The sequence below is a fragment of the Patagioenas fasciata genome, chromosome 5 (genome assembly GCF_037038585.1).
Source record: "Patagioenas fasciata isolate bPatFas1 chromosome 5, bPatFas1.hap1, whole genome shotgun sequence".
Taxonomy (NCBI): domain Eukaryota; kingdom Metazoa; phylum Chordata; class Aves; order Columbiformes; family Columbidae; genus Patagioenas; species Patagioenas fasciata.
The window spans coordinates 54,392,744-54,417,961 of record NC_092524.1 but is presented as its reverse complement, the minus strand read 5'-3'; the positions used below and the strand labels follow the sequence as shown (position 1 = coordinate 54,417,961).

Below are 25,218 nucleotides of genomic sequence, written 5' to 3'. Positions count from 1 at the left end.
TCACCAGAGCAGAGGGGCAGAATCACCTCCGTTGACCTGCTGGCCATGCTCCTTTTGATGCAGCCCAGGATACAATTGGATTTCTGGGCTGCAAGTGGTCATATCCGATCTTTCATCCACCAGTACCCCCAAGTTCTTCTTGGCAGGGCTGCTCTGAATCCCTTCATCCCCAGCCTGTATTAATACTGGGGGTTGCCCCAACTCAGGTGCAGGACCTTGCACTTGGCCTTGTTCTTACTTGGTTGATACTCTTGCTTTGACTTTGTCAATGTGTGCACAGCTTTTGTCTGAAAGTCTTTGGGCCCGCTGACCAGCCCCAGAGCCATGGCTGAAGCCAAGGTTCTCTTTGCACCTCAAGTTGCAACTCAGCCCTCTTGAGCAGTGGAGATTTGTGCTTAAGTACTTCAAGTCCTGCAGTGTTTTCTTGCTGCATTCCTAGAGGAATCAATGTTTACCTACAGTGAATTCAACCTACAGAGTCACTAAGAGGGCTGGGTTTTGACTCCAGCCTTATTGCAACCCCATGTGAACAAGCACAACAGCAGCAGAAACACCTGGAGCAGACCTACCCTGTTATATTTTATTGTGGTTTCCTGTGTTTTTCCTCTTTAACTGAAGTCTGCTGAGCAGTCTTGCCAAGTAGTCCCAGTGTCCCAGCAGTGCTGGCTCTGGCTTTGCCAGGCCGAATGAGCACTGCTGTCACAGCAGAGGTCCCAGTGGGCAGTGGGGTGTATGACATGGCTGACAGCTTGGCTGACGTATATCCACTCTGCAGTCTGCCACCTGAGGGGCCATACAGTCATGGTGGCTTGGTGAGGCTGCCTACTCCAGCCACACTTGCTGACCTTTCAGCTTTTGTAAAATGTTTTAGAAAATTATGCTTGAAGATGAAATATTAAGAGCTAAGATCCCAACTGCTTTTCACCTCACTGGCTAAGTCTTGTGCAGCTACATATTCCTAATCAGGTGATCGTTTTTGCTGCCTATGAAAACACGGGCTTTATATTTCCATTTAGATTATCTGAAAACTGGACCTTTCACGTTCTGAAATGTTTCTAGAAACCCAAATTCAGGCCTGGTTGATAATCTTTCTGCTGCTATAGTGTCAACTGTTAAAGCTCACTATCAAGAAGCAGTTAGTGTGGAGAGAGCTGGTAATGGTGCGGCTGAGAGGCTAAACACCTCATCTCCATTTGAGTCTTTTTTTTGTCTTGCAGATGAGAGGATCTGTTCACCACCCTTTATGGAGCTGACAAGTGCCTGTGGAGAAGATACCTTGCAGCTTATAGAGAAGAAAGGACTGGCATTCCCATTCAGTATGTACATGGGCTTTTCCTTTGTGCTTCTAGTAGGTTCTGAATATTGCACATGCATCCCCCAAGACATAGCCAAGACTGTAGGAGTGTGGGTTTCATTGCCAAAGTACCAGGGATGTTAACACCTTCCTGGAACAAATGCTCTGAAGCATTCTACTTGGAATGTGGAGCAAAACCCCTCCCTGTCAGCTTTTACTTTGCCTTTTATTGATGTTCCTTACTTTAAACAGCTCACTGCAGTAAATATGTGTTCCTGGGAAATACTGATACTTCTAACAAAGTTAACCTCTTGCCCTGAACTTGTGCAAGACGTTTCTCCTGCCAGCTGTGATTTTCTCAAAAAAATCACTGCCTTGCTGACTGCCTCCTTTTTTCCACGGATCCCTTCCTTTCCCTGGTCCTGACTACAAAGATAATCTTAGAAGGCAGAAGAAAGAGTGTAAGAATGACCACTGATATCAGGCTTCAAGGGCCCACAGCCTCAAACAGTTGCTACAAACTGTTTGTGCTTTGTAGCAAGTTTTGCTGGGGGTCTTGTGCTTTAGTTTGTTCCTTTATTTGATTCCTTGTGGTATAAAGTGAGCAGAATTGGTTAGTCCGTGTTTGTTCCCTCAGTACTTGCCTCATATGCAAAGTTCAGAGGTAAAGTCATGTGGGAAAAGCATGTTTTTCTGTCCCTGCCATCACTCTCCGAAATGAGGCAGGTCTCCGGAAGCTAGACTGTGAAGCAGTAATCTAAAGCCCACTGAATGGCTTTGACCTCCCTTCCTCACCCTGCACGTTGTCTTCTTTATACAGGCTGGCTCAGGCTCAGCACTCAGCAGTGTAGCCCATACATTCAGAAGGCCTGTATCAACTCCTCTAAATGATGATGAAATTAAAACATAGCATTGCAAATCTATAGAATATGATATTGTCAAAGTGCTCTTTCTGTCTTCCCCCAAGGAAGTCTTGTCCTATCCACTCCCTCACACCTTCCAAGTTTTCATCTCCTCTATTTAACATATAAATAACATCAGCTTTAGTGATTGTGTGAGTCCCAGGGTCTTCAGCTCTCCTCTGGTTTCATAATAGCAGGAGCATGTTGTTGCTTTGCTTTTATAGGTTTTAGGATGGAGCTGAGAACCAGTATTTATAGAGCAGATAAGGAGTATGAAGGAGTAAGAACTGCTGGGCTTTTTCTGCTTTCTTTGTCCCCCTCTATGGTTGCCTGCAAAAAAATATGTTGTATCTTTGTTTAGATCAGCCCATTTGGTTTCCTCCTCTTTCCCAAAACCAGGGACGTAGGAAAAGAAGTTTGTTTCCAGTGCGTCCCAGTTCCCTCATTTTCAGGATAGTGGTGTTTTGTGGTACCTATAAAGTAGCTCCTGCTTCAGGCAAAACCAGGTACTTGTGAAGGTGCCCTCTGAGTGGGCAGGACGGCAATACCAGTACTGGTACTAACTTCTTAGCTGATGGTTAGCATCTCTGTCCAGTCCTAAAATGACCTCTGCTTGCATCTTAGTTACAGGGAGGAGATGAGAGAGTAGGACCTGAAGCAAGCCAAGCTTTGCAGTGATTGAGGGTGCTCTTCCAGCAGAGACTGTCACTGGTGTCTTGCCTTGGTCTGGTGAACTCTAGTGTTTGCACAAGTGGATGGGAATGGATTTTGTGTGTCCTGTTTCACTGGTGCATTGTTTTTTCTATTTTCTTTACCCAGTTTGTAAAACCAGAGTGGCCCATGGAACCAACTCTCATGAGGTGAGTTAAAAACCTTTTGCAGTGTTATCCCCCTGCTTCCAGTCCCCCTAGGGTGGGTTGGCTGGTGCTTTCCAGTCCTGTAGTAGGCAGAATGAGGGCTATGCCTAAACGAGTTCCCTTCCCCTGCCTCTCCCTTGAGTTTATTACAACAGTATTTTTTCAGATCTATCTGAAATTAATTTAAATATGACTTTAACCTCCTGACATGGAAGGTTTTTTTAGTGGTTTCTGGCTTCTGTCATCTAGTTTCTTCTAGCAGTTTGTGATCTCCAGTCAGCTCTGTCTGCAGGGAATCTCCTTCTGCTTCTCCATTGGTGGGAACTCACACTAAGTGATGTTTCCACCTCACCATGTTTCTCTTCTAGCATGTATGTGGGGCAGGTGAGAAATGGTTTAGTGCTGCAGATGAAGCAGAGGTATGAGTGAGAGCCGGCTGGTTCCTCTCCTTGAGGGGAAGGAAATAGCAAATAGAGACAGTTTCTAGGTATGTTCAGTTGTAATAACATGACTGGAGCTGTAGGAAGAATAAGACTAGTAGAACTATCTGCTTTCCTTTTCCTTCCAGTAAGGCAATTGCAGTTAAAATGTTTGTGTATTCCTGGAAGGAGTGCATTTCCTATAAGCCTAGCTTCCTCTAAATTTAGGCAAGTTGAGTCCTTTTTCAATTCTTTTCCATTTGTGCTTCCTGCCTTCCTGCTTACCACAGCTCAGTTTTGAGAATCCAGCCCTCACTGCTGGCTCTCATAGTGCCTGGCTTCCTTTGTTAAAACGTGGTCGTCGGTCCAGGTTTCCCAGCTGCTCCTGAAATGTGCAGTCTGTTGCTGCAGCATCTCTGGGAGGTGAAGGCCCTGAAGTAGATGAGCTAGATGAGCAGAATGCCTACAGCCAAAATCTTGAGTGACCAGCACTTCCTTTAAAAATGCAGCTAGATTTTTCATGCTGGCCTTAGCTTGGGTCATTTTACAGGCATGACAGACATTCCTGCTAGTTTACTGGAGCAGCCACTATAAATTTTTGCTAGAATTCCTGAGAACACTTGGGGACTGGGTTGTGAATTAATTTAAGACTCCCTGTTCATTTTTCTGTAAAAGGTTCCTCTGCAACTGCAGCCTGAAATACATGAACCTTTCAGTGCTTATCCAGTCAGGCTTGGACTTTGTTTCCCTGGTGCATCTTTCCTTGCTGTTCTTTCACACAGTGAAGACATATCTCAGCCTTCTGTGAGAATTCCATTTTCTGAGCAAAAATTAGACTAAAATACAGTTGTAAGCTGCACTTTATCAGAGGAGTTTATGACTAGATCCTAGGAGGACCTCTGGAAAAAAGCCTGGAGTCTTGTGTGTTACTTTACATAGCTAGTAGTAGTAGTCACTTTGGGAGTTGCTGAGTTCTCAGGAGTGATCCAGAAGTATATTTATGATCAGAGAGGAACTGTCTTGTAATTGCTATTTTATGGTCAATAAATGGCAAAGGAAGCGTAGAATAAATACTCTGCTTACAGTCCAATATGTCTAAAAGATGGAGCATAGGTCTGGAAGCAAGAAACAGTTGCCTGTTTTATACATTACTCCTTTGGCTTTTGGTATATCACTTCATATTTTGTAGAGATATTCCCACAGCAGAGCTGACAGTGGAACTAGAACACAGCCTTACCAGAAACCTACTTTTCTTCATGAGATGACTATTCAGAAAGTTCAAGTACCAGCTAACAGGGACAGCCGATGGTGCAGGCTTGAGTCTGGGTTTGGTGCCAGCCAAGGCTGGCAGACTCAACATTTTGCTGTGAAAACACAAGCTAGTTAAGCCAAGGTGCTGTTAATTAGTCTTCTTGTCCCACACTTCTATGTGACCTACCCCACTTTTCCAGCACCATTTGTTAGACGTCAACAGAAGTGATACCTGAAGACTGTCCTTCCAGCTGCCAGCAGGTCAGAACATAGCTGAGCTTCGGTAAAACTGTCGTGAGACATCATTGAGACCCATAACCTGAAGAAATGTGTCCAGAATGACTCTTTTTCTAAGTGCCAAGCAGACAGGAATGAAAAGGGAGAACATCACTGTGTTTTTTGAGACTGAATTCCTTACAGACATTGTCAGTAAAAATTCTCAGTGCCAAATGTGTTGTTTTGCCTTCAGAAGAGCTCTGCATTTATAATGAGGAATGCCATTTGGAAATTATGATATAAAGTATTGTTCCCATGTTACTGCCGGATGCAGCAGGTCTGCACTGTATGACAAAGAGCAAGTGTACCCTGCAAGCGAATTCTTGGAGCTGTACTCATGCGTGCTAAAATCCATGAGACATCACAGTAAGCAGTATAACACAACACCATGGGCATTGTGTATGTTATGTGCTGGTCCATGGGGCTGTTGGCACAGAGCTTTGCAGAAGCGAAGTGTCATATTGTTTCCAGCAGCCTGGGTCAGTTCAGCGCCGAGAAGATAAACTCTCTGGCTTGCCACACTTCTAAAATAGGATAATAACTACTTGCTCATCTTGTGAAGATGTGGTTTATGGGGATTAATTAACTAATACTTGAAGAGAACACTATAGAACAGCACAGTTCTTGCCAGTATGATGTTGTACATACTATAATGCCAACATTCTACACAGAAGGAGGAAGAGAGCAGTATTTCTTGCCACCAGTGAGAAACTAATTAAGTATGATGATGTTGTTACTGAGAATCGTCTTTATGGATGATCCTGGTGCCTATAATAGGTTTCTTGCACAGGTTTTTACCATTCACAGATTCACTCTGTGCTGTCAGAAAGATAGCATCTGGTATAATAGAGACAGAGTAAGAATATCACCCGCAAGCAGGTATTGAATGCATGCATTGACTTGAACTCAGAAAATGTCCATCTACTGAGTCATTGTGCATGTGTGCAGCCAGTTATATGACCTAATGTGGTTTATCAGATAAGGGGGAATAAGGACAAATATGTGGTCAGACTTCTAATTAAGAATATGTAATCACTACATCATTTACCACGGCTGTTTTTGAACAGCAAAACCTATTATATTTACTGTTTTCATTACAGGGACAAACTGAGGTGTTACCAAAAACTCAGTCTGCAAGTACAGCTTACATTAAATGAGCAGCTGATCCTATGTAATATAGGAGAGAGAGCACAAAGTGGTAAAGTTTGTTTGTAAAAGCCTTCTAGTGACCCTTTCTTCACTAAGATACAGCTAATCTCAGAAGGCACAAAAACTGCCAAGAAGCATATGGAAAGAGCAAGCAAGCAGTATAACTCATCTGCACCATGCTGAGTCAGGAAGCTCCAATGTTATTCTGTATATCTCTGTGGAGTCACTGTGGGACCCACAGGAATTCTCTTAGCCGCTCTGGACTGTCTTACCTCTGGAGTAAAAGACTAGACCCAAGCAGGCCAGTGAGAAAATACTAACAGGCATAAGAAAAAACTTGTGTTTCAGAGCTTAAGAACTTTTCTGGCAAGTGTTATGCATTCTGCACTGACCGAGGTAGGCGTCAGGCTCAAGGCTTGCATGGTTAGCTCTTGTCTTCAAGGCTCTTCAGAGGGAGAAGGTCCTCTAACCAAAGCATCCTTACTAGTGGGAGGGAGTTTTGCCCACAGGAAAGGAAGATAAAACGTATGTCAGGTTCTCTGGCCTTCGACAGTCCTTGCTTGTATTCACCTGACTACCAACATGCCCTTTTGCCACCCTGGTTAACAAGACCTGATATCACTGGAGTAATGAAGACAGGTTAATATTCACATTACTAGAACACAACTTTTTCAGGACTTTGAAGATGGCAAGCAAACCGAAGTTTATCCTCACTACTGTTAGGGGCACATGGGTATAAAGTAATTTCACCACCTGCTTGCTGCTGGTTCTGCGTAGGAGCCATGGCAGCATCCGTACTCCAACAAACCTGAAAAATGGGGCACCACAGTTATGATAATCGTATGTGCATCTAAGTGTGGTAATGAAGGGTTAGATGGAGAGAACAGCGTAGAATGTTCTGAATATATACTGACTCAGCAAAGTACTTCTCTGCACCTTCCAGTCTTGCTTCCATGATGTTCATCATTCAGGCCCTATAAATATCTTCCTTTTTGAAATATTTGTTCCAGTCCCTTCAAGGGGACTATCCATTTGGAATAACGGGGTGACACCAGGCCAAGAAAATAGTTAGGCTGGCATTTGCTAGCAGTAAGAACTACTGAGTCTGAAAAAGTTCTCTGGTGATGTGGGTGAAACGCTGGTGCTTAAGCCATTGCAACTGGACCTAACCAAGTCACAGGAAACAGAGCTGTGGGGAAGAACTCTTATAATTAGTACTTAGAGCTGTTCCTTCAGTTGTTCTCATGGTACACACTTGCATTCAATGCAGACTTTGTCATCTGTGTAGGTCAAATGTTTTACCCTTTTGTTGTACCTGTAGCTGCAGTAGCTTACCAACTAAAAGCAGTAAATGAATTTGCAAAGAGCTGAGAAAAAAATTCTTGATCAAAAATGAAAGCTGCCCTGCCAGGAGTGTTTGAAGAATTGTGTGTCAGTGAAATGAAATGTAGTGAAATAGGACCAGCCACTGAGAACGAATTCACACATGGTCACTATATATCCACCAGTAGATGTTGCCCCTCACTGCTAGTCAGGTCGTGGGTAAGCATGAAGTTATTGAAAGACCTGTGCATAACTCTGTGTGTGTTTCCAGATGGCGATCATCTTCAACCAGGAGGGCCTGAAAGCTGTCCGCCCCCCTTGCGTCATTCAGAGCTTCATCAATCACAATGCCGTGCTCTATAAAGTCTTTGTGGTCGGGGAATCCTACACCGTGGTGAAAAGACCATCTTTAAAGAACTTCTCTGCAGGAATCTCAGGTACTTTTTGCTTATTTGAAAAGAAATGTCAGTTCTCGGAGCCTTGGCAGCAAACAGCTCAAAAGAAAAATATATTTGAAAAACCTACTGAAGTGAAGGCAGCTGGTTCTTTCATACCATGTTTCCTCCACTGTATTATTTCAATAGGAAGGGAGATAACTCATCTGCTCTGGAATACACACAAATGACATTCGTATAGTAAATATTTATGCAACAGTAACCTGAGCCTTACCTGTCAGAAACAGTGTTTATGTCATGTGTAAAGCGGGGGAGGGAGAGAAATTCTCTAATTTCATAGTACATTCACGTGTCATTTGTTCCAGAGTTTGTTTATAGATGTGCTTTGGAGAGAATTTCCTGCATTCCATCATTTCAGAACTTCCTCTCCCTATTTTTACCTTGATTATATATGTGTGTTGAAAGATTGCTCGTGCTCTCCCCTAAACGAGCCTCTTTGTTAAATGTGAGACGCAGTGTGGTAAACCTTGGTGGGAAGTGTCCTTTGGTTTGTAGTTACCAGCTGTGTTGTGGGGAAGGAAGAATGGATGTCAGTGAGGACAGTAATCCTCCTATATGTCACTAGACAGCAGCACTTGAAGGGTTTTCATTAAAGGTTACTAAAATTTCCTTTATGGAAAAAAAAGCTGGTTTCTTGAGAACGACATTCTTTGGGCCTTCAGAAGGAAGAAGAAATTAGCAGGACATGGATGGGACCATGATCTCTCTGCAACTGGACAAATCCAGGAGGTGTGGATAGGAGGGGAGAATGTCTCGAATTAAAGGAAATAAATTAGCAAGTGCCAGTTTCTTGTCACTTTTGTAGTGGTCTCTGCTGCTCGTAGTATGTCCATGTGTACTTATCATTGCATTCTGCACACAAATAGGAATTTTGTTAGTATATGTAAAGTAGGTTCCTAGTAAAAGTCCCTGTCTGTAGGTATATATGCCTGTATTTACATTTAGATCTGTTGTATGTCCTGATCAAATTAAGTAAGCCAGAATCTGTGTTTATATGAACTACTAGGACAGCTGGTGTGCTCTTTTGCTGGAAGAGAATGTTTTAAGGCATCTTTCTAAAAACGCCTTAGTTAGTGTCTCATCTGTAGGCATAAGACTTGAAAGTTGTCTGGAAGCCCACGTAAAAATAAGTTTTGTGAGCGGATTAGGATAAGAAATGTCTGGCTTTCCTACCCTCGTGAGGAGAGTTTAAGGGGGCTGTGCTACATGCACCTGACCAGGCAGATCTGACAATGAAGCAGATCTGGAGGCTGTGAGGCGCTCCAGGAGCCGACTGTCTGAATGTACCAGACCTTTCTGAATGGAGGAAAGGCAGGCAGAGTATTTGGTGGTGTCACGCTGGTGAGAGGATTTGGTTTTCACAGCTCCCCCCTTTGTATCATATGTGGCCTCATGGCTGCTCTTAAACCTCTGCTCAGGGAGACCAGCATAGCAGAAATATTCTACTGCCGGTGCCACCTGCGTGCTGAGACTTTGGTCCTGGTGTTCCCATGTGGGTTGTCTGTATGACGCCATTGGTCTTCTGTGGTGGGAATCCCGAGGGAGAGGTGTTGTGGTGGGTTCCTCCCCAGGAGTAAAACCTCCAGCACAAAGGGAGTAGGGTGGGAGGCACTGGTACAATTCTCCCCGTGGTTTCTGCTGCAGTGTGTTAGTGGCTTCTGCCACCTCAGGGTGTCTCCTGTGGTGCCTCTAAAGGGAAGGGTGGGTCCTGACCGTTAAATTTGCTGCTCTCCCCCTTGGTGACAGTGCCCTCCCCATGTTCCCAGGGATCTCAGTGCACCCTGGGTGCTGTCAGTCTGCTGCCTGCAGTGAGCGCAGCTTCTCCCTTCAACCACATGCCTTCCCATTGGAACTGTCGCTTTGAGTATAGCAAACTGGTAAAAAAATAACATTGTTATCTTAATGAACTTAGATAATTGACTCTGGTGAAGGTTTTTATTATCTCCATGCAGTTCTGTTTATCTGTGGTCTGAGGGTGACTCGACCGTGGGTCCCTGCCTGTGCAGGCAGGTAAATGCCCACAGGCAGGGGGGGTCCTGTGGGTGGGTGGTGGGGACTGCCCGGTGGGGATTAAGACTGGATTCCGGGGGCTTGCAGTGCCATCTACTGTTCCTTGCTCTAATCCTTTGGAAATTAAAACCTGATATAAAGTTATTTACAACTTGCTTTTAATTCCAGACAGAGAATCAATATTTTTCAACAGCCACAATGTTTCAAAGCCAGAATCCTCATCTGTCTTAACAGCAGTAAGTACACTTGGTCTTTTTTCCTCTAGTGCGGCTGGAAAACTATGTAGTCCTTCTTATTGAAGTGGTAGTAGGTAGTGACTCTCCTTCACAAGTTGTCTGCTTCTGTGTTGCAGGCTGAGGTGTGTTTGGTACAACGAACCAGCATGACTGTGTGTCCCTGTGGTGTTCCTCACCGAGCTCCGGTGAGGAAGCACTGATGCAGCAGGGCTGTGCTGCTTGCCAGGCATAGGCTCCCCAGGGCTACCCTAGGCAAAGGGAAGAAGGAGGTTCTGAATGCAAATGCCTGGCCTTTTCCTGTCCAGAGAGCTTAATAAGCATAAATCATCCTTCTAGGACTCAGTTCTGTGAGGGAAGACAAACGGTGAAAATTCAAGCAGAGCAATTGCCTTGGGCAGGGCCACAGAGGGCCGTATCTGCGGTGTGAGCACACCCGAGCTGTGGCCATGGAACCATTTCTGGGTCTTTGCCAAGTCCAACAGTGCCAGCATGCTGACAGTTTCGTGCTTGCATTGCCAATCCTTTTAATAAGCTTTTGCACCTATAAAAACTAAGAAGTTCTCAGGCACTCAGCTGCTGTGAAAGTCACTTTACAGGACTGGGTCCTTTCAATCTCTGAGTCTCCAGATTCTTTTCTGTTTCACAAGCTCTTTTGGGAGTAGTTTCATAGTCAGCAATGATTAAATTTGTGTGTGACACTGATGGGATGGGCATGCTAAATATTATAGCTGCAGTTGTGCTAGTCATAAATCCCTTTATGGCTAAATTTACTTTCAAACTTAGAGGGTATATGCTCATGTGGTTTACCTGCCATCTCTCTCATGTACACTCCACACACCCTTCTGTAGGCTTGACAGCATACTTCTGCACCATAAGCTGTTGTTTAAAAAAAATGAAAAAAATACATCTTCTAGTCATAAATAACCTGAGGTTTTCATCCTAATAAATGTTTGTAGAATAACTTATTCATGAAAACCCACCTAAAAGATATTACTTTGCATTAGCCTCTGTCCTGAAGATGCCAGCTGAGTTGTGTTGTGTGGCTCAAGTGAGACTAACAGCAGGAGTCTGGTTTATCAGTCCTTTAACACAGGCCTTAATCTACGTTGAAATAGCAGGATGATATCCACAATATTTGCAGCACAGGGTTAAACACACCAGCTGCATTTTGTTTTTTAAGGTATAGATTGAGTACTTAAAATAGCGAGTCCGATTCATCATTCAGTCCTATACAGCTATGTCTCTCGAGGAGCTGCACCAATATGAAAAGGAAGAACTAGGTGCTTTAGAGCAGGTGAACTTCCAATATAGGAAGGATTCTGAATTATGAGAGCAGTTTCTCTCTGGTGTCTTTCTCTGTTTCATGCCACCGGTTCTCTGCAATTAGATTTGGTGGATATGCACCTGGAAACCTCTGAAAATTGATCTTTCCACTAAAGAGGCTGATTTGGAGTCACTTAGTAATGTGTCCTTTTCCACTATAGCTGGATAAAATCGAAGGAGTATTTGAACGGCCAAATGACGACGTCATCCGGGAAATCTCTAAGGCGCTGCGGCAAGCTCTGGGAGTTTCCCTCTTTGGAATTGATATCATCATCAACAATCAGACCGGGCAGCACGCGGTCATTGATATAAATGCATTCCCAGGTGAGAGAGGCCTTTCCACTCATGCTTTGTGGAAATGGTGCAGTGTGTATTAGTGTGAAGTTTTATTGCTGGTGTCTCACATCATTGCTTCCCAAGTGGGGGACAGGAGAGCAGCAGCCAAATTGTTCTGAGATCAGATACTGTTTAATCTGGGAAGGGCAGAACCCTAATCTAGATATGGAATTTGCTACTGAAATATTAACTCTTAGGAAATGTGGTCAAATTTGAGTGGCCAGCGGTAACATGGCTGTCATGCCCTTCCCTGCAAAGGGATACCCAGGAACTGAAGCATGAAGCTGTGTCCTGGGAACTGGCCTATCTGAGCCTGTTCCTCATTCTGAAGATGAAAAGAAGAATAATAAATTCTATTTTAGGGCAGCCTTTTAAGATATCTTTTTTCCAGACTCTGTGCCATTAAAAGTGTTGAGGGGGTGGAAGCAGCAAACTGTTCCCTTGAAAATTTCTTCCTGTGCCTGATTCCCCATGAAAAGACATTTTGTGCACAAAAGCAACAACACCAGGAATCTTATGATGTTAAAATTGTAGGATGCACAGAAGTTGCTGTAAAGGATTAAGTATCCTTGCAGGTTCTCGTAAGTGGATCCTGAATTAAAACAATAGAATAGAACACATGAGAACAGGTAAATTTGACCTCCACTTTTCTTAGGGCAGCGTATGTCTTGGAAACAACTAAACAAGCTCCTTGACTGCTGGAATTGTTAAAAGGAGTTGTGAGTGTGTGTAATGGGAGACAGTGGTGGTCTGTCACTTGTGCTAAACTCAGCAGCCTAACACAGGAAGAGAATACATCATCTCATTTGATGCTGCTTTCCATGGGCTTTTTCTCTTTGAGAATCTCGTTACCTGAATTGTGATGCTTGTTTTGAGAGATGTGCACAGGCTCTTATGATTTGTTTAACCTGTCATTTAAGACTTTGAGTTTTAAATATGGCTGAGGTATCTTTGCATCTAGAGATCTTGCCCTGAGCCCCCAGTCGTCTTAGTCTTTCAGTCCACATCCCCCGTCCCACTGCTGCCCCGTGTTGCCTTGCCTGTCTCTGCGCAGTGGCTGGCTTCCTTTTAAAACTCCTGCCCTGCTATTCTCAGGTCACTTTGCAGCTTGGTTCCACCATATGGTGCAGACCTGTGAAAACAGTCTTCTGCCAAGAGCAGTGAAACAGCCTAAATTAGGTGTCAGATGGAGCCAAATCAAAACTTTATGAATGGGATTATATTGCAGACACTGGGCCTTGAAGATGCAGGACATTATTTTGCTATCCTGCATCCTGGTTTTGGTTTGGTGTTTTGGGGATTTTGGTTTTGCAAGTATTGTTTTGAATTTGGTACTTTGCACAGACTGAAATGTCACTTTTCTTGAAATGTTGAAAAGTCCAGATTGGGGAAGAACTAGTGGCACATTTAACTATTTAAAGACAAGTAATGTCTTCTTGTGACAGAAGTTTGCAGAACTGCCTTCAGCTTCATGCTCTGCTGTACTTCTACCTTAAGATAATGGTTTTTGATATTCAGCCCAAATCCTGTATTTCAATCTGCACAGTAATTGGTTTTTGAAGAGTCATTGAATTAATAGACTGTTTTCATCCTTGCAAGAGACGTGACAGCATGGGCAAGCTTCTTCTGCACAGGTCTACATTATGTCTCCCACAGGATTCTTCTGGTGGTGGAGGTACCTACTGGGTTTACCACTGTGGGTTAGGTTGAAGACCAGTTGGACAAAGTCTAGAGGATAGCAGCAGGGACCAGATATATGGGAGAATGTTGGGTGTAGTCAAAACTACCTTCAAATTGGTGAAAGGTAGCAGAATTGAGAGAGATCAGCTGTTCTCAAGGGCTCCTGAGGTCAAAGAAGCAATGGTGTAAAATACAACAGAAGAAAAGTTACAATAGAGAATATTCTGTTGCCCAAAAGCATGTTCAGAGCAAGCAGCTGCATTTCCATCCAAAGGAGTATGGTTGAAGGCTGAGCAGCTTCAAGGGTTGGCTTCACTGATGGAGTCAATCATAGAATCACAGAATCATAGAATAGTTTGGGTTGGAAGGGACTTTCAAAGGTTGTCTAGTCCAACCCCCTGCCATGAGCAGGAACATCTTCAACTAGATCAGGTTACTCAAAGCCCTGTCCAGCCTGGCCTTGGATGTCTCCAGGAATGGGGCATCTACCACTTATTTGGGCACAACCTGTTCCAGTATTTTACCACCCTCATTGTAAAAAATTTCTTCCTCATGTCTAGCCTGAATCTCCCCTCTCTTTGTTTAAAACCATTACCCCTTGTCCTGCTGTAACAGGCCCTGCTAAAAAGTCTGGTATATCCTGCAAGGGTTGCAGTAAAGCCAAACTGGAGCCAAGTTAGACACTGCAGGTACCTGCCACATTGTTTCTGCACCACTGCTTTGGGGAATGGAGGAGAAGAGGTGCCCTTTAAGGAGCATTCACAGCCTCTTTCAGGGAGCTCAAGCTTTGGCTTGGGGCCCAGTCTGACCAAAGCCTTGTCCAACAGCCCAGAGGCTCGGCTGCCTTGTCTGCTGTCTTTTGTGTTTACCAGGCGTGAAGCTCATTTGAGCCAGCCACTCCATCGATGTCATCCTGAGATTAGTTTAATATCGGAATTGAGAGCAGATGCACCTGTAGGAGGATGTCATTTGTTATCTGCTCCATTAGCACCAACAAATCTTTGTGAAGATTTTAAAGATAAACGTCTAAAATGCCTTTTCTGTCTTCTGTTCTATGGGAAACCACTGGGACTCTGTTTAGCTGTGGTTACCAGCTGAGATATTTAACTGTAGCCACAGTCATGTACCTTGCTGGTTTTGTGTTTGTCTGACCTCAGGTGACTGACAGACAAGGCTCTGCATAGCCTGCTGTCCTGTGGCCGTGGCTGAGCTCCCCCAGCCCAAGCAGCAGCTTGTGCACATGTTCTGCAGCCGGTCACCAGGATGGGGGAGCTGCTGGCTCTGTGTGCATGTATGTGGCAGCTGGAAGGATCCGATCTGGACATACACTTTGCATGTGTCAGTATGCTGCCACAGCTGTAGGACATGTGTTATCCATTTCTCTCTGCCCAAGGGAAGATGCAGAAAAGCAGAGAGTGTGCTAGATCAGGGAGATTCTCCTAGAAGTTAGACAGGTAGCATCTCTAATGTTAGCTTAAAAATGCTCATGGGCATTTCTTGACTCCACAAAGCTCAGGGGAGCAGGTACTTGTTTTCAGATGCATTGCTGGGTGTACTTTCTTCCTATCCATGCTCAGACACAGGACGCTGGAGACTGTTTTCAACACAGCAAAATGCAGGCCACTTGTAGACAGGCATTTCCAAAATTATTTCAGTGGGCAGTGCTGGGGTCGTACCTGCTGGAGCACGATTCATGCAACTTGTGCTTTGAAGCATGCAAAACTTATATCCTCCCACTGATTCCTTATGTGACATGAACTCCAAATCCATTGCCGGTAGTTTCTAAAGGTGTAATTTAATCTGCCTTTCTTGATTTCCTTATCATCACCGCACAGTGATGTCCTACAATTGCCTTTTTTGAGAGGTCTGCAGCAGCAGCCTGTGAACAGAGTGAGGTAACAGAGTTTGCAGCCTTCCACAAGCATCCCATGGTTCAAGAGTTGAGACACCCCAGTTCTCTTCCTCCCTTCCTTGTATTTCTTTCTTCCAAGTGTGTGAAGTTTCTTCTGAGAGACAAGGCAGATTTATTCGGGCCTTACCACCCAGTGTGCAGAGGACTTGCAAAGAGTAAGCTTGCCTGACACCGTAAGCTTTCCTTACACTGTAACATCTGCTGATTTCAAGACTGAATAACTGCCCATCTTATTCCTATTAAATATTTAAAGCAACTTCTTTGTGAGTTTGCCAGGTGCCCTCAAACCAGGATGGTTTGTTTTCAGTGAGCAGACACAAAACACTCTAGGGTACTAGGGATCTCCTCTGTGAATATTAAAGCTGTTACTATGGAGATGGCTTATTCCCAGGGTGTTTGAAGCACTCTGAGTAGATTTGAAGGCTAATCCCATGGCTTTTACATAAGCAAGAAAGCATAACAAGCACCTCTGTCAAAGAGGTGGAGATCTTGTTCTGGCTCCCATGACCGGACATAGAGTCCCAGTTCCCCCTGCCGACCGATGGATTATCGTGTGGGGCGCTGGGAAACGGGACGTTTTGAAATGGCCAGTTTGTTTGGGGAACCTGTTTATGGGCCTTTGAAAATGGAAAACAGGGACCTGTTGTCCTGCATTGGTGGTGTTTTGTGTGACCTGCTAAGCACCTAGGAGAATTGTGACCGGGTGCAATAAAATCCAAGGCAGTGTAACAGCCTAAATGAGAGTTAATTGGTTAACATATGGGTTATGAATACACCAATCACCACATTTATCTTAAGGTGAAATTATCCTCATGTTTTTCAGGAAGTTGGGTTTTTATTGCTGAAGGAAGTTGGTCTTTACAGGAGAGCGGAGATAAAATTTTATTATTTATGGATCTGAGGGAATTTTCTACCCTATGATCACATCACCAAAAGTCTTTTAAAATGCATTTACTTTGTGGTCTCTGGTTCTGCTCATGTGCTACTGTGTGAATGTGTGCTATTCACATGGGACTTTTAAACTTATTTATTGCTTCAGTCTCCTGTATTAATACCAGGTCACTTTCACAATACTTTCATAGACGTTTTAAAACAATCAGCCTCTTGACCATTAAATACACTGAGTGTCATATGTCACCTCTAAATACTAAATCAAATTGATAACCATTTTAGGTAATTCAGTAGCAGTTAAGATCCATTTCAAGACATTGTAGCAATATGTTACCTGTCTGGTTCAATTTTAAAATGAATGCAATGATAAAACTGTACCTGTACCAGAGTGTTTGAAACAGAACCAGAAGCTCTGTATGCCTACTGCCACCCTTTGTGTCACCAAAAATGTCATGTCTCCTGGTATTCGAGCAACTGTTTTAACCAGGAAGCTTGTTGTTAAACTCTGCATTGTAAGTTGTCTGGAATTGATTAACAGAACGTGCGGAAAGGTGGTTTCAGTACTGAAATAAAAGAATGATGTTTCTACAAAGTACTGTATCACTGATATATGTTTACTGTCCCTCGAGTGTTTTTCAGACATTGCTCATAGCAGGGAACACATTTTAAGTGCCAAGTTAGGTTAGATTAGACGAGCATCACATTGCTTCATGCGCAGCGGGAAGCTGCCTTTTCTATAGGGCAGGGGTGTCAAACTCATTTTTACCGGGGCTGAATGTATAATTATAGGAGTAGTTACATTTATACAGTCCTAAAATTACACTCGGCCCTTTGAAGGCAACCGCAAGGCTGACGTGGCCCCCGGTAATAATGAGTTTGACACCCCTGCGGTAGGGGACAAAGCCAGCCCCACTGTCCTCTGAGGTTTCCCTAACTGAGGCTGTTGCTGGGAAAATTCTAGAGAGGGTCCAGACCCTCAAAGAAAATGCATTAGAGCTACTTGCCAGCAGTAAACGTGGAAGCAGGATGGAAAGGATCAATGTTATACCACAGAGTTTGTAACTTAGGGAAAAACCTGGACTGGGCACAAATAATAGAATATACCTAAAGTGATGTATACACACATATACATGAGAGGAATAAGAAACGGGAAATCTGAAAGGCAACAGTTTTTGTCATTGAACAGAAGTATTTTTGTAGCAATGGTCTTTGCTCCTTTATATGCTGATCTGCTCATGCAGCTGTTGAAAGTGATGTCATGCAAAAGAAGCCTTTTTATTATCACTTGGAGGGCAAGGACAACGCAACAAATAAATGGGTAGAAGAAGCCTTTCAAAGAACTTCTGAAAATGCTTAATTGCCTTTTTTTCTCACCTTCATTTTTCCTCTTTTCAGGTTACGAGGGTGTTTCTGAGTTTTTCACAGATCTCCTGAACCACATCGCTGCTGTCCTGCAGGGTCAGGCACCTGAGGTGACCCAGCTAAACCGCAGCAAGCTCCTGGCTGAGCAGACCAGCGGGATCATGGACGAGCGGATATGCTGCACTAGCACAGGCTGTCTCAGCGTCATGGGCAAAGACTCCTCCTGGATTGTGGAAAGCGAGACCAACAGCTCAGTAAAACTGCAACACCAGAGACTAGGCTGCAACTCGGCAGTGTCCCCCAGCTTCCAGCAGCACTGCGTCGCTACGTTGGCAACAAAAGCTTCTTCTCAATAACCTGTCAATGCCATGGACTGAGAAAAAGCCACAGGGATACAAATTGTGGTCCCCAAACCAGATCAGGCTGTATCAATACAATTCTGGAAAAAAAGAAAAAAAACACAAAACCAACCAACCAAACAACACAAAAAAAGCAAAATAAAAACCCCCTTCCATTTGATTTAACCTGATTTGCTGATGAAATGGGCTGAAAGGTGGAGGGCAAGAAAGTGATTCAGATCCATTTCATCAGATTCCAGTTGCAAATCTGTAGTGAGTTTACATACACATGGGTTTTAACACTAGTCCTTTCATTGTGGGAGGGTTGCTCTTTCATTTCTATTGTTCCTTGTAATCACTGATGACCAGCATTTTAAAATCATACCTCATGGTATCAAGAAGATAATAATGTTGAAATGCAGTGTCTGAATGTAACAGTGCTAGAGATTTTTGCCTAAGATATTCCCTGTTCCCTTTTTCCACGTAGGCCATTGCAAAAGGAAGCTAAGACAACTTCAGTATCACTAAACCAAATCTCTTGAAACATTGACCAGTCAAGATGTTGGCAGGCAGCTCGCTGTGAAGCCGTGGCACTTTGAGTAGGACAGAGCAGGGTGGTTGTTCAGGGTGCAGAACGGAGGCGACCACCCAGTTCCAGCGTTGCAGTTCTTCCCCCAGGCCTCATTGCTTCCCTCAAAAGCAGCTTCTAACTACACTTGTCAACAGTGACACGTCTGATCCAGACAGGGTGCCGACAGTTAGGCTGAGCTAGTAGATTAAATATCATCCTTTCAGTCATCTGCTAGTGATGAAATCCTAGAAGAGTTAATGGAAGCAGCTCATCTCTTAGAGAATTTAATTCTCTCTCTATTGCACTGGTGAGGACTCTGGGACAACTCTGCACAAAGGGTGGCAAACAGAGCCGTACGTTTTCCTTGGAGCAGTGCACCTGAGCTGCGGATCCCCAGGGGTGGCACAGTTGCTGCCTTCCACAGATCCATGCTGTTGTGCATTTTGTTTTTCCTTTGCAAATTGAATCTAAGCAGAATTATGTACCTTTGTACATCTGTACGTGACAGCTCTAGCTTAGAGACCATGTTACTTTGTTGGAAGCTGCCAGATGAGGCCGTGTGGTAATTTACAGTAGTGCTTTATACTGTTTGGAAGCTATAGCACACCCAAATTGTATCTGTTGAGACATGCAGTAAACCTCCAATGTTCACCCTCTATTGCATCTTCTGGCATGGCAACACCTTCTGCTGTTGAGAATTCCTCCAACTTTTGCCAGTTCTGAACACTAAGCTGGGAATATTCAAGTCAGCACTGAAAACAGAGACACTGTTTTGGTGTGGCCTTCCCCATATAAGCCCTAAAATACATTTAATAGGGGTGGTGTTAAGAAAATTTCCTTAGTTAAGCTCCTAGCTTGCAGATGTGGGAATTTCCGTCTTTCTATAGCAGGTATTTGTAAAGCATCCATCGCTGCAGCATTTTATACCAGTTTGTTTAGCATCATGTGTTAGATACCTACTTGAAAGCATCTAGAGCTTCAAGGCCAGATAGACTGTGGAGAAAGGAGTAAACTTTGTAACAGATGTCACTGTCCTACCTGAAGGTACCAGTCCTGGAGGGGAAAAAGTTTTCAAGAGCGTTGTGTAGCAGTTCTTTTGTGTGAACAATGTTTTTTTCCTGAGGAGAGATTTGGTTTGTTCCCAAAATGCCATTCTTGGGAATTTCCTCTAGCTGGAATCAGATTTTCCAGGATGATTTAAGAAGAGATTATTCCACCGTATTCCTATAGGGACTGGAAGGACCTTATGAGCGTGGTGTCTGTCGAATTCCAGGGTGCACAAGTGCAGCCAACATCCCAGACTCTTGCAGGTCAGTTCTGAGCTGGGGCCGCGTCCCAGCCCTCGGGTGCTGTGGGGCTGCTGGTCCCACATTGTCAGCAGCTCGCAGGCGTTGGGTGATCGTGGTGTGAGTGAGTCAGATGTACATAGGTGAGAGCTTATAAAGTATTCCTGATAGACCAAACCTTTCGTAAAGCCATGACTGAAATAAAATTGACAACTACAGTTTGTTTTTGTTCTGTTAAAAAGCGTTTTTATGTTACATGTGTAACAAAAGATACCCTCAGGAAGGAACTTGCCAGTGCATATTTTTGTATGGTACTTTCTTGTAACCAGCTGGTGGAGTGTTTGTAGACTTGCCTTTTGCTCCCTTTATTACAGTGGCTTGGGTTTTTTTGGGCTTTTTGTTTTGGTTTGGGGTTATTTTTTGGGTGGTGGGGAAGAATTGATGATGTTAAAACTGGGTTAGTAACTGAAGACCTTTCAAACTAAGTATGTTTACACGAATCTGAGTGTTGGATCCAATGGAAATGTCTGTATGCTGTTTCCTAGTTAGAACATCAAATAAGAATTTTATTTTCTGGCTGCCTTCTGAATTTTGGTTGGCCTATTTTGCACTGCTTTATTTCTCCAAAATAAACTACTGAAATATAATTGTGCATTTTAAACTTGTTTACAAATGATTATTAGAAGTTTATTTTGTAATTCTCTGAAGGCTTGCAGAAATACTATATTTAAATATTACTCCAGACCTTGGCAGTAACTAGAAAACAAGTTTAGGTCATTGGTGTGATCAGTGACATTTTTCCCATAGTCTGTAATTTATTTTTTATTTATCAAATGTATCAGTATCACTTTAATATAGCAGGTGCAGATATGCAGGTACCTGTTGTGATGTGGCATTACAGTAGAGTTTTCACATAAATTACCATGCAATTGCTCTACTCCTGTATTTCCTTGCAGAAATTACTGCTATGACTTATATACTAGAATGTTGCTAAATCACAGGGGCAAACTGGGAGACCAACTTTGAAAGCCAAAACTGTAAATTACCAAGTGTCCAGATATACATTATTGCAAAACATTTGAGCATGTGTATGTTATTAAGCCTGTGCTAAAGTGCTTTTCTGAATTGCTGCCTCGTTTGATAAGTTCAGAATAGTTTTGATTTGAGATAAGCTTCACAGTAAGTTAGTTAATATCTGGAGTTTTGTCTTTTTAAGTAGAGGAGTCTAGTAATATTAGACCATACCAGGATGCCCTTGCTCTTAAAATTGCAGATAATCTGAGGGAGGTTTTCCATAATATCTGTTTGAATTTTGTTATTGTGGGTTAGAAAAGGCTCTGCTGTCTTTTGAGAGGCATAGCTATTACTGCTGTGTTGATGGGAGCGATTATATCAAAATCAGATGGTTGCCAGTTAGCTTCTTAGGGATCTACTTCTCTTCTGCTTCGCTGTTAGAAATCCACAAGAACACCCTTAGCTTGTCTGGAATGTCTCCAGGTTTTGTGTCAGCGTGCTGGAGAAGGAGATGGGACTCTGGTTTCCACTGTAATTATGTCATCAGCTCCAGTAGGTGAAGATTTTTCCCTGTTGAAGAGAACATGAGTGGTATCATTACTGCCTGTGATGCAAAGCCCTCACCATCCTCCTCCCCTTCTAGCTGACTTTGCCACCTTGTGCTTGGGTTTGCAATGACTGCGCCAGAACGTCTCCATCGTTATGTGAAAACCAGCTGCAGAAATGCAGCCTAACTGGGAGCACTGGTGCTGGCGGTTGTGGTTTGTGGAACGCAGAGCTGCTGCTGGGCCAGTGCCCTTCTGCCTTTGGTTAACCACGAGTCTGGCTGCTCAGCCTCTGTGCTGTGGGAACCAGTTGGCATTAAAACTGTTCAGGCTGCTGGAATGATAAAGCTATTTAATAATCTCCATCCTCAACGTGGGAATGTTTGTGCAGAGGAGGTCTGCAGCAGGTTGATCAGATGGAAAACCACCAATTTAATTTGTTTTCATTATAGATGAGAACAAGTTAAGAACCTGACCCTGAAGCTTCACAAGGTAACAAGAATTGCTGAAGATAAAGCCTCAAGTTCTCCAGGTTAACTGCGGGCCATATCCAGCCAGGAAACAACCAGGTGGAGTAGTGGGTAGATAACAGTCAGGATACAGTCCAAAGGCAACAGAATAAATGGGGCCAGAGGTGTTTGATTTGGATGGCAAAAAGGAGCGAAACGAAGAAAAAATGTTTCTGATGTTACCATAAAATATTAAAAAATCCAGGCTTATCAGTTCTTAGATTACCACTGGTTTCCCAAAGTCTTTGTGTGGCAGCAGTGACAGGTGAGTCAGGCTTTTTCACACTGGCATGCAGCCTTGCCTTCCACAGCTGTGTAGAAAATCTTGGATTTGGGTTTTTTTTTAGTGAATAGAGTCTGTTGAGTTTGTAGCAGTCTCCCCATGTGCACGCTTGCAGGAGTTCACTTGCATTGCCCTGCTAATTTTCTTTTCCTCTCTCTTTTGTAGCAAGAGATGTATTGATTTCTGTATTCAGTATACAATTACTTTATGGTGTTGCAACTGTGTGTTTTGTAATTAGGAGTATGTGAAAATGCTTTGTATAGATTAAAATATTTCCTTTAATATAATCTCGCTTTCGCAGAGAAACAGACACACCGTTGCAGATCACATTGCTGATTTTATTTGTAATATTGCTTTAATATCTATTTCAGAGGAATGTAACCTCCAGAAAAGTACTTTCCACATCTTCACTGCCTTTCCTTTTCTTTCCCTGTTCACTCTGTGTGGATCCAGGCCATCAACTCTTGAGCTTTTGACCAGGTGGTTTTCAGGTCCTCCTTGGATCCTGTCATGTTTACATGGCCACAGAAATTGTTAGATTTTTGAATTTTGAGAGGATCCAGGTATAAATGGAGGTGTTAGAGTGATTCCTCAGCAACACAAGCGCAATAGCGCCTGTAGTGACCAAAGGCCCCAAATATTTCTGGCTGTGTGTATGCAAGTGGCTGCTGGGGCCTGGCCCACCCCTGCTGCTGGGCGTGATTTCCTGTGGAAGTGAAAAATCCGCTATAAGAAAACACCCTGTATCTGCGATGCAGAAGGAGAACGGGGAGAGGTAGGGCCTGGGAGTCAGGTCCCGGCCAGCAGACACTGTGATACCCGTGATCCAGAATGCCACTCTGTGTTTTACAATAGCAACCCGGGGAGATGTTTTCTCTTTCTCTCCACCTTTTTACCCTGACTCCCCTGGCGCTGACACCAGCAGGTGCCTGTGGGCTACAAGAGCTCATTAGCAGGTGACCTTGCCCCGGGTGCCATGAGGTTGCGAAGTTCTTGTTGATGGCCTGGAAATCTCTTGAAATTCCAGAAGTAGCTGAAGTGACAAATGGAGTTCATGAAAATCAGGTCTTCCTCTTCCATCCTTTTTAAAGAAACCCATTTTATTTCCTTCTTCATTCTTTACACAGTAGTTTTTAGATATAAATTATTTTAACATTTTTGTGTGAAAAGACATATATACGTATATGAAGTTATTAAAAGGTTGAGTATATGTTCAATATAAAATAGTGACTTCTTTGTTTCAGATGTTAGCAGCCCCTAAAAATGAGTTGTTTATCCTCTTGTAAAGTCAGTGCTGTAAAAAAAAAAAATATTAAAAATAAAAGATGTATTAGATGTATCTTTTATTATTTATTTCTGATTCAGTATTGGATACAGCTTGCGTATACCATTGTGAGAACCACATACAAAAATGCAGTCATACTTAAAATGGAGTAACAATGTTTCCTTGTGATCCCAACAGTTTTGAGAAACGTGGCCCTCTGGGTGTGAATAGTGTTGGATTTTATCCTTCACTCTCCAGCGTCACTTCCCGCCTAAGTATGGCTGAATCTTGGGGACCATTTTGTGTATGTACTAAGTTTCTCAAGTTCATAGACATCTGTGTTCACATCCAGCTGTACAGTGTTAACAAGAGTGTCTTGTGATTCACTTCAGCCCAGTTCACTATGGCTTCTGAAACATAACTCCGATTTTGTAATTAAATTTGTATAGAATGATATAAACCCTCGAAAGATCATGGCTTACTGTAAAAACCAAAAATACTTGCTGTTTGGCATCTTACTTCAATTGCATGACTGATCAGATCAGACAATGGAGATGGTGCTTTCATCTAACAGCATTGATTTCTATAGTAATATATTAATTTTCTCTTCATTTGCCAAGCACCTGTTTTGGACAGTGTTTTGGTTTCAACGGTAAAGCAATATGCAGTAGGTATTGTGGCATTCTCTCTGTAATTGTTTTGAAGACAGAATTGTCCCTTTCCAACACATAATGAAAATAAATGCCTTATAACAAGTTCTACTTTGCTTTCTCTTTATGATCGGATAGGGCAGCGAGGTGAGCAGCTCACCGTGGGAAGCCTGTTTTTATGAGCATCTGGTTTTCACTTCCTTCCCCGGTGCAGTTGTTTGTGGTTACTTTGGACCTCCTTGTACCAGCACTACGAGTGAGCAAGGCTGGTTTGCTTTTGTTCTGAATTCTAAGGCTAGTGGGAAGTTGGCTATTTCTGTCTTAATATAAAACATGGGTAAACATCGCTTGGATTCAGGCTGCTGTGGTACTTCAGCATTTATGCCTAGCGTAGGCTTCTGGGCTGATTGCTCCTGCATCATCCTGAGTAGGGAATTCTTCATTTCTCAAAACCTAGCAGGATTTTTAATCGGGATCCTATTTTGACCAGTGCAGGAAAGAGAACTCACCCAGCAGCATCAAACCCCGCAAAGCCACGAGCCCGCTGAGTGAGGGCGCTTTTGGAAGCCCTGCCGGGAGTCGGCGCGTGGTGTTGAACCCAAGGCCGAGCCCTGCCAGGCTGAGCCCAGACGCTGCACAGCAGCAGTGCAGCCAGTCAGAGGGACAGCGTTTCAGAGCTGGTGAGGCATTCTCGCAGGCCCAGAGCTCTGGCCTTCAACTCCATCATTCCCTTCAGACAAAGTCCTTGAGTCACAAATGTTTGTGATTGCTCAATTATCCAGTTAGGACAATTTATAGTAGCTCCATCAAATAATGTTATTTTTCCTTATGTTGATTTTTGCAGAATCACAGAATGTTAGGGATTGGAAAGAACCTCGAAAGATCATCCAGTCCAATCCCCCTGCTGGAGCAGGAACACCCAGATGAGGTTACACCGGAAGGTGTCCAGGTGGGTTTTGAATGTCTCCAGAGAAGGAGATTCCACAGCCCCCCTGGGCAGCCTGTTCTAGTGTTGTGTTACCCTCACTGAGAAGAAGTTTCTTCTCATATATAAGTGGAACCACTTGTGTTCCAGTTTGAAC

General features: G+C 43.5%; 1 protein-coding gene across 1 annotated transcript in view; it reads left to right on the top strand.

Annotated features, from left to right (window-relative positions):
• ITPK1 (inositol-tetrakisphosphate 1-kinase) overlaps positions 1-24,247 on the top strand; it is a 150,860-nt gene extending 126,613 nt beyond the window's left edge. Inside the window, exons 6-11 of the mRNA XM_065838524.2 lie at positions 1,218-1,316; positions 3,016-3,056; positions 7,743-7,908; positions 10,105-10,172; positions 11,657-11,819; positions 17,710-24,247. Coding sequence (XP_065694596.1) covers positions 1,218-1,316; positions 3,016-3,056; positions 7,743-7,908; positions 10,105-10,172; positions 11,657-11,819; positions 17,710-18,032 — 860 coding nt within the window. The 3' untranslated portion in view covers positions 18,033-24,247. The remainder of the gene's footprint in view (positions 1-1,217; positions 1,317-3,015; positions 3,057-7,742; positions 7,909-10,104; positions 10,173-11,656; positions 11,820-17,709) is intronic.
• The last annotated feature ends 971 nt before the right edge of the window (positions 24,248-25,218 follow it).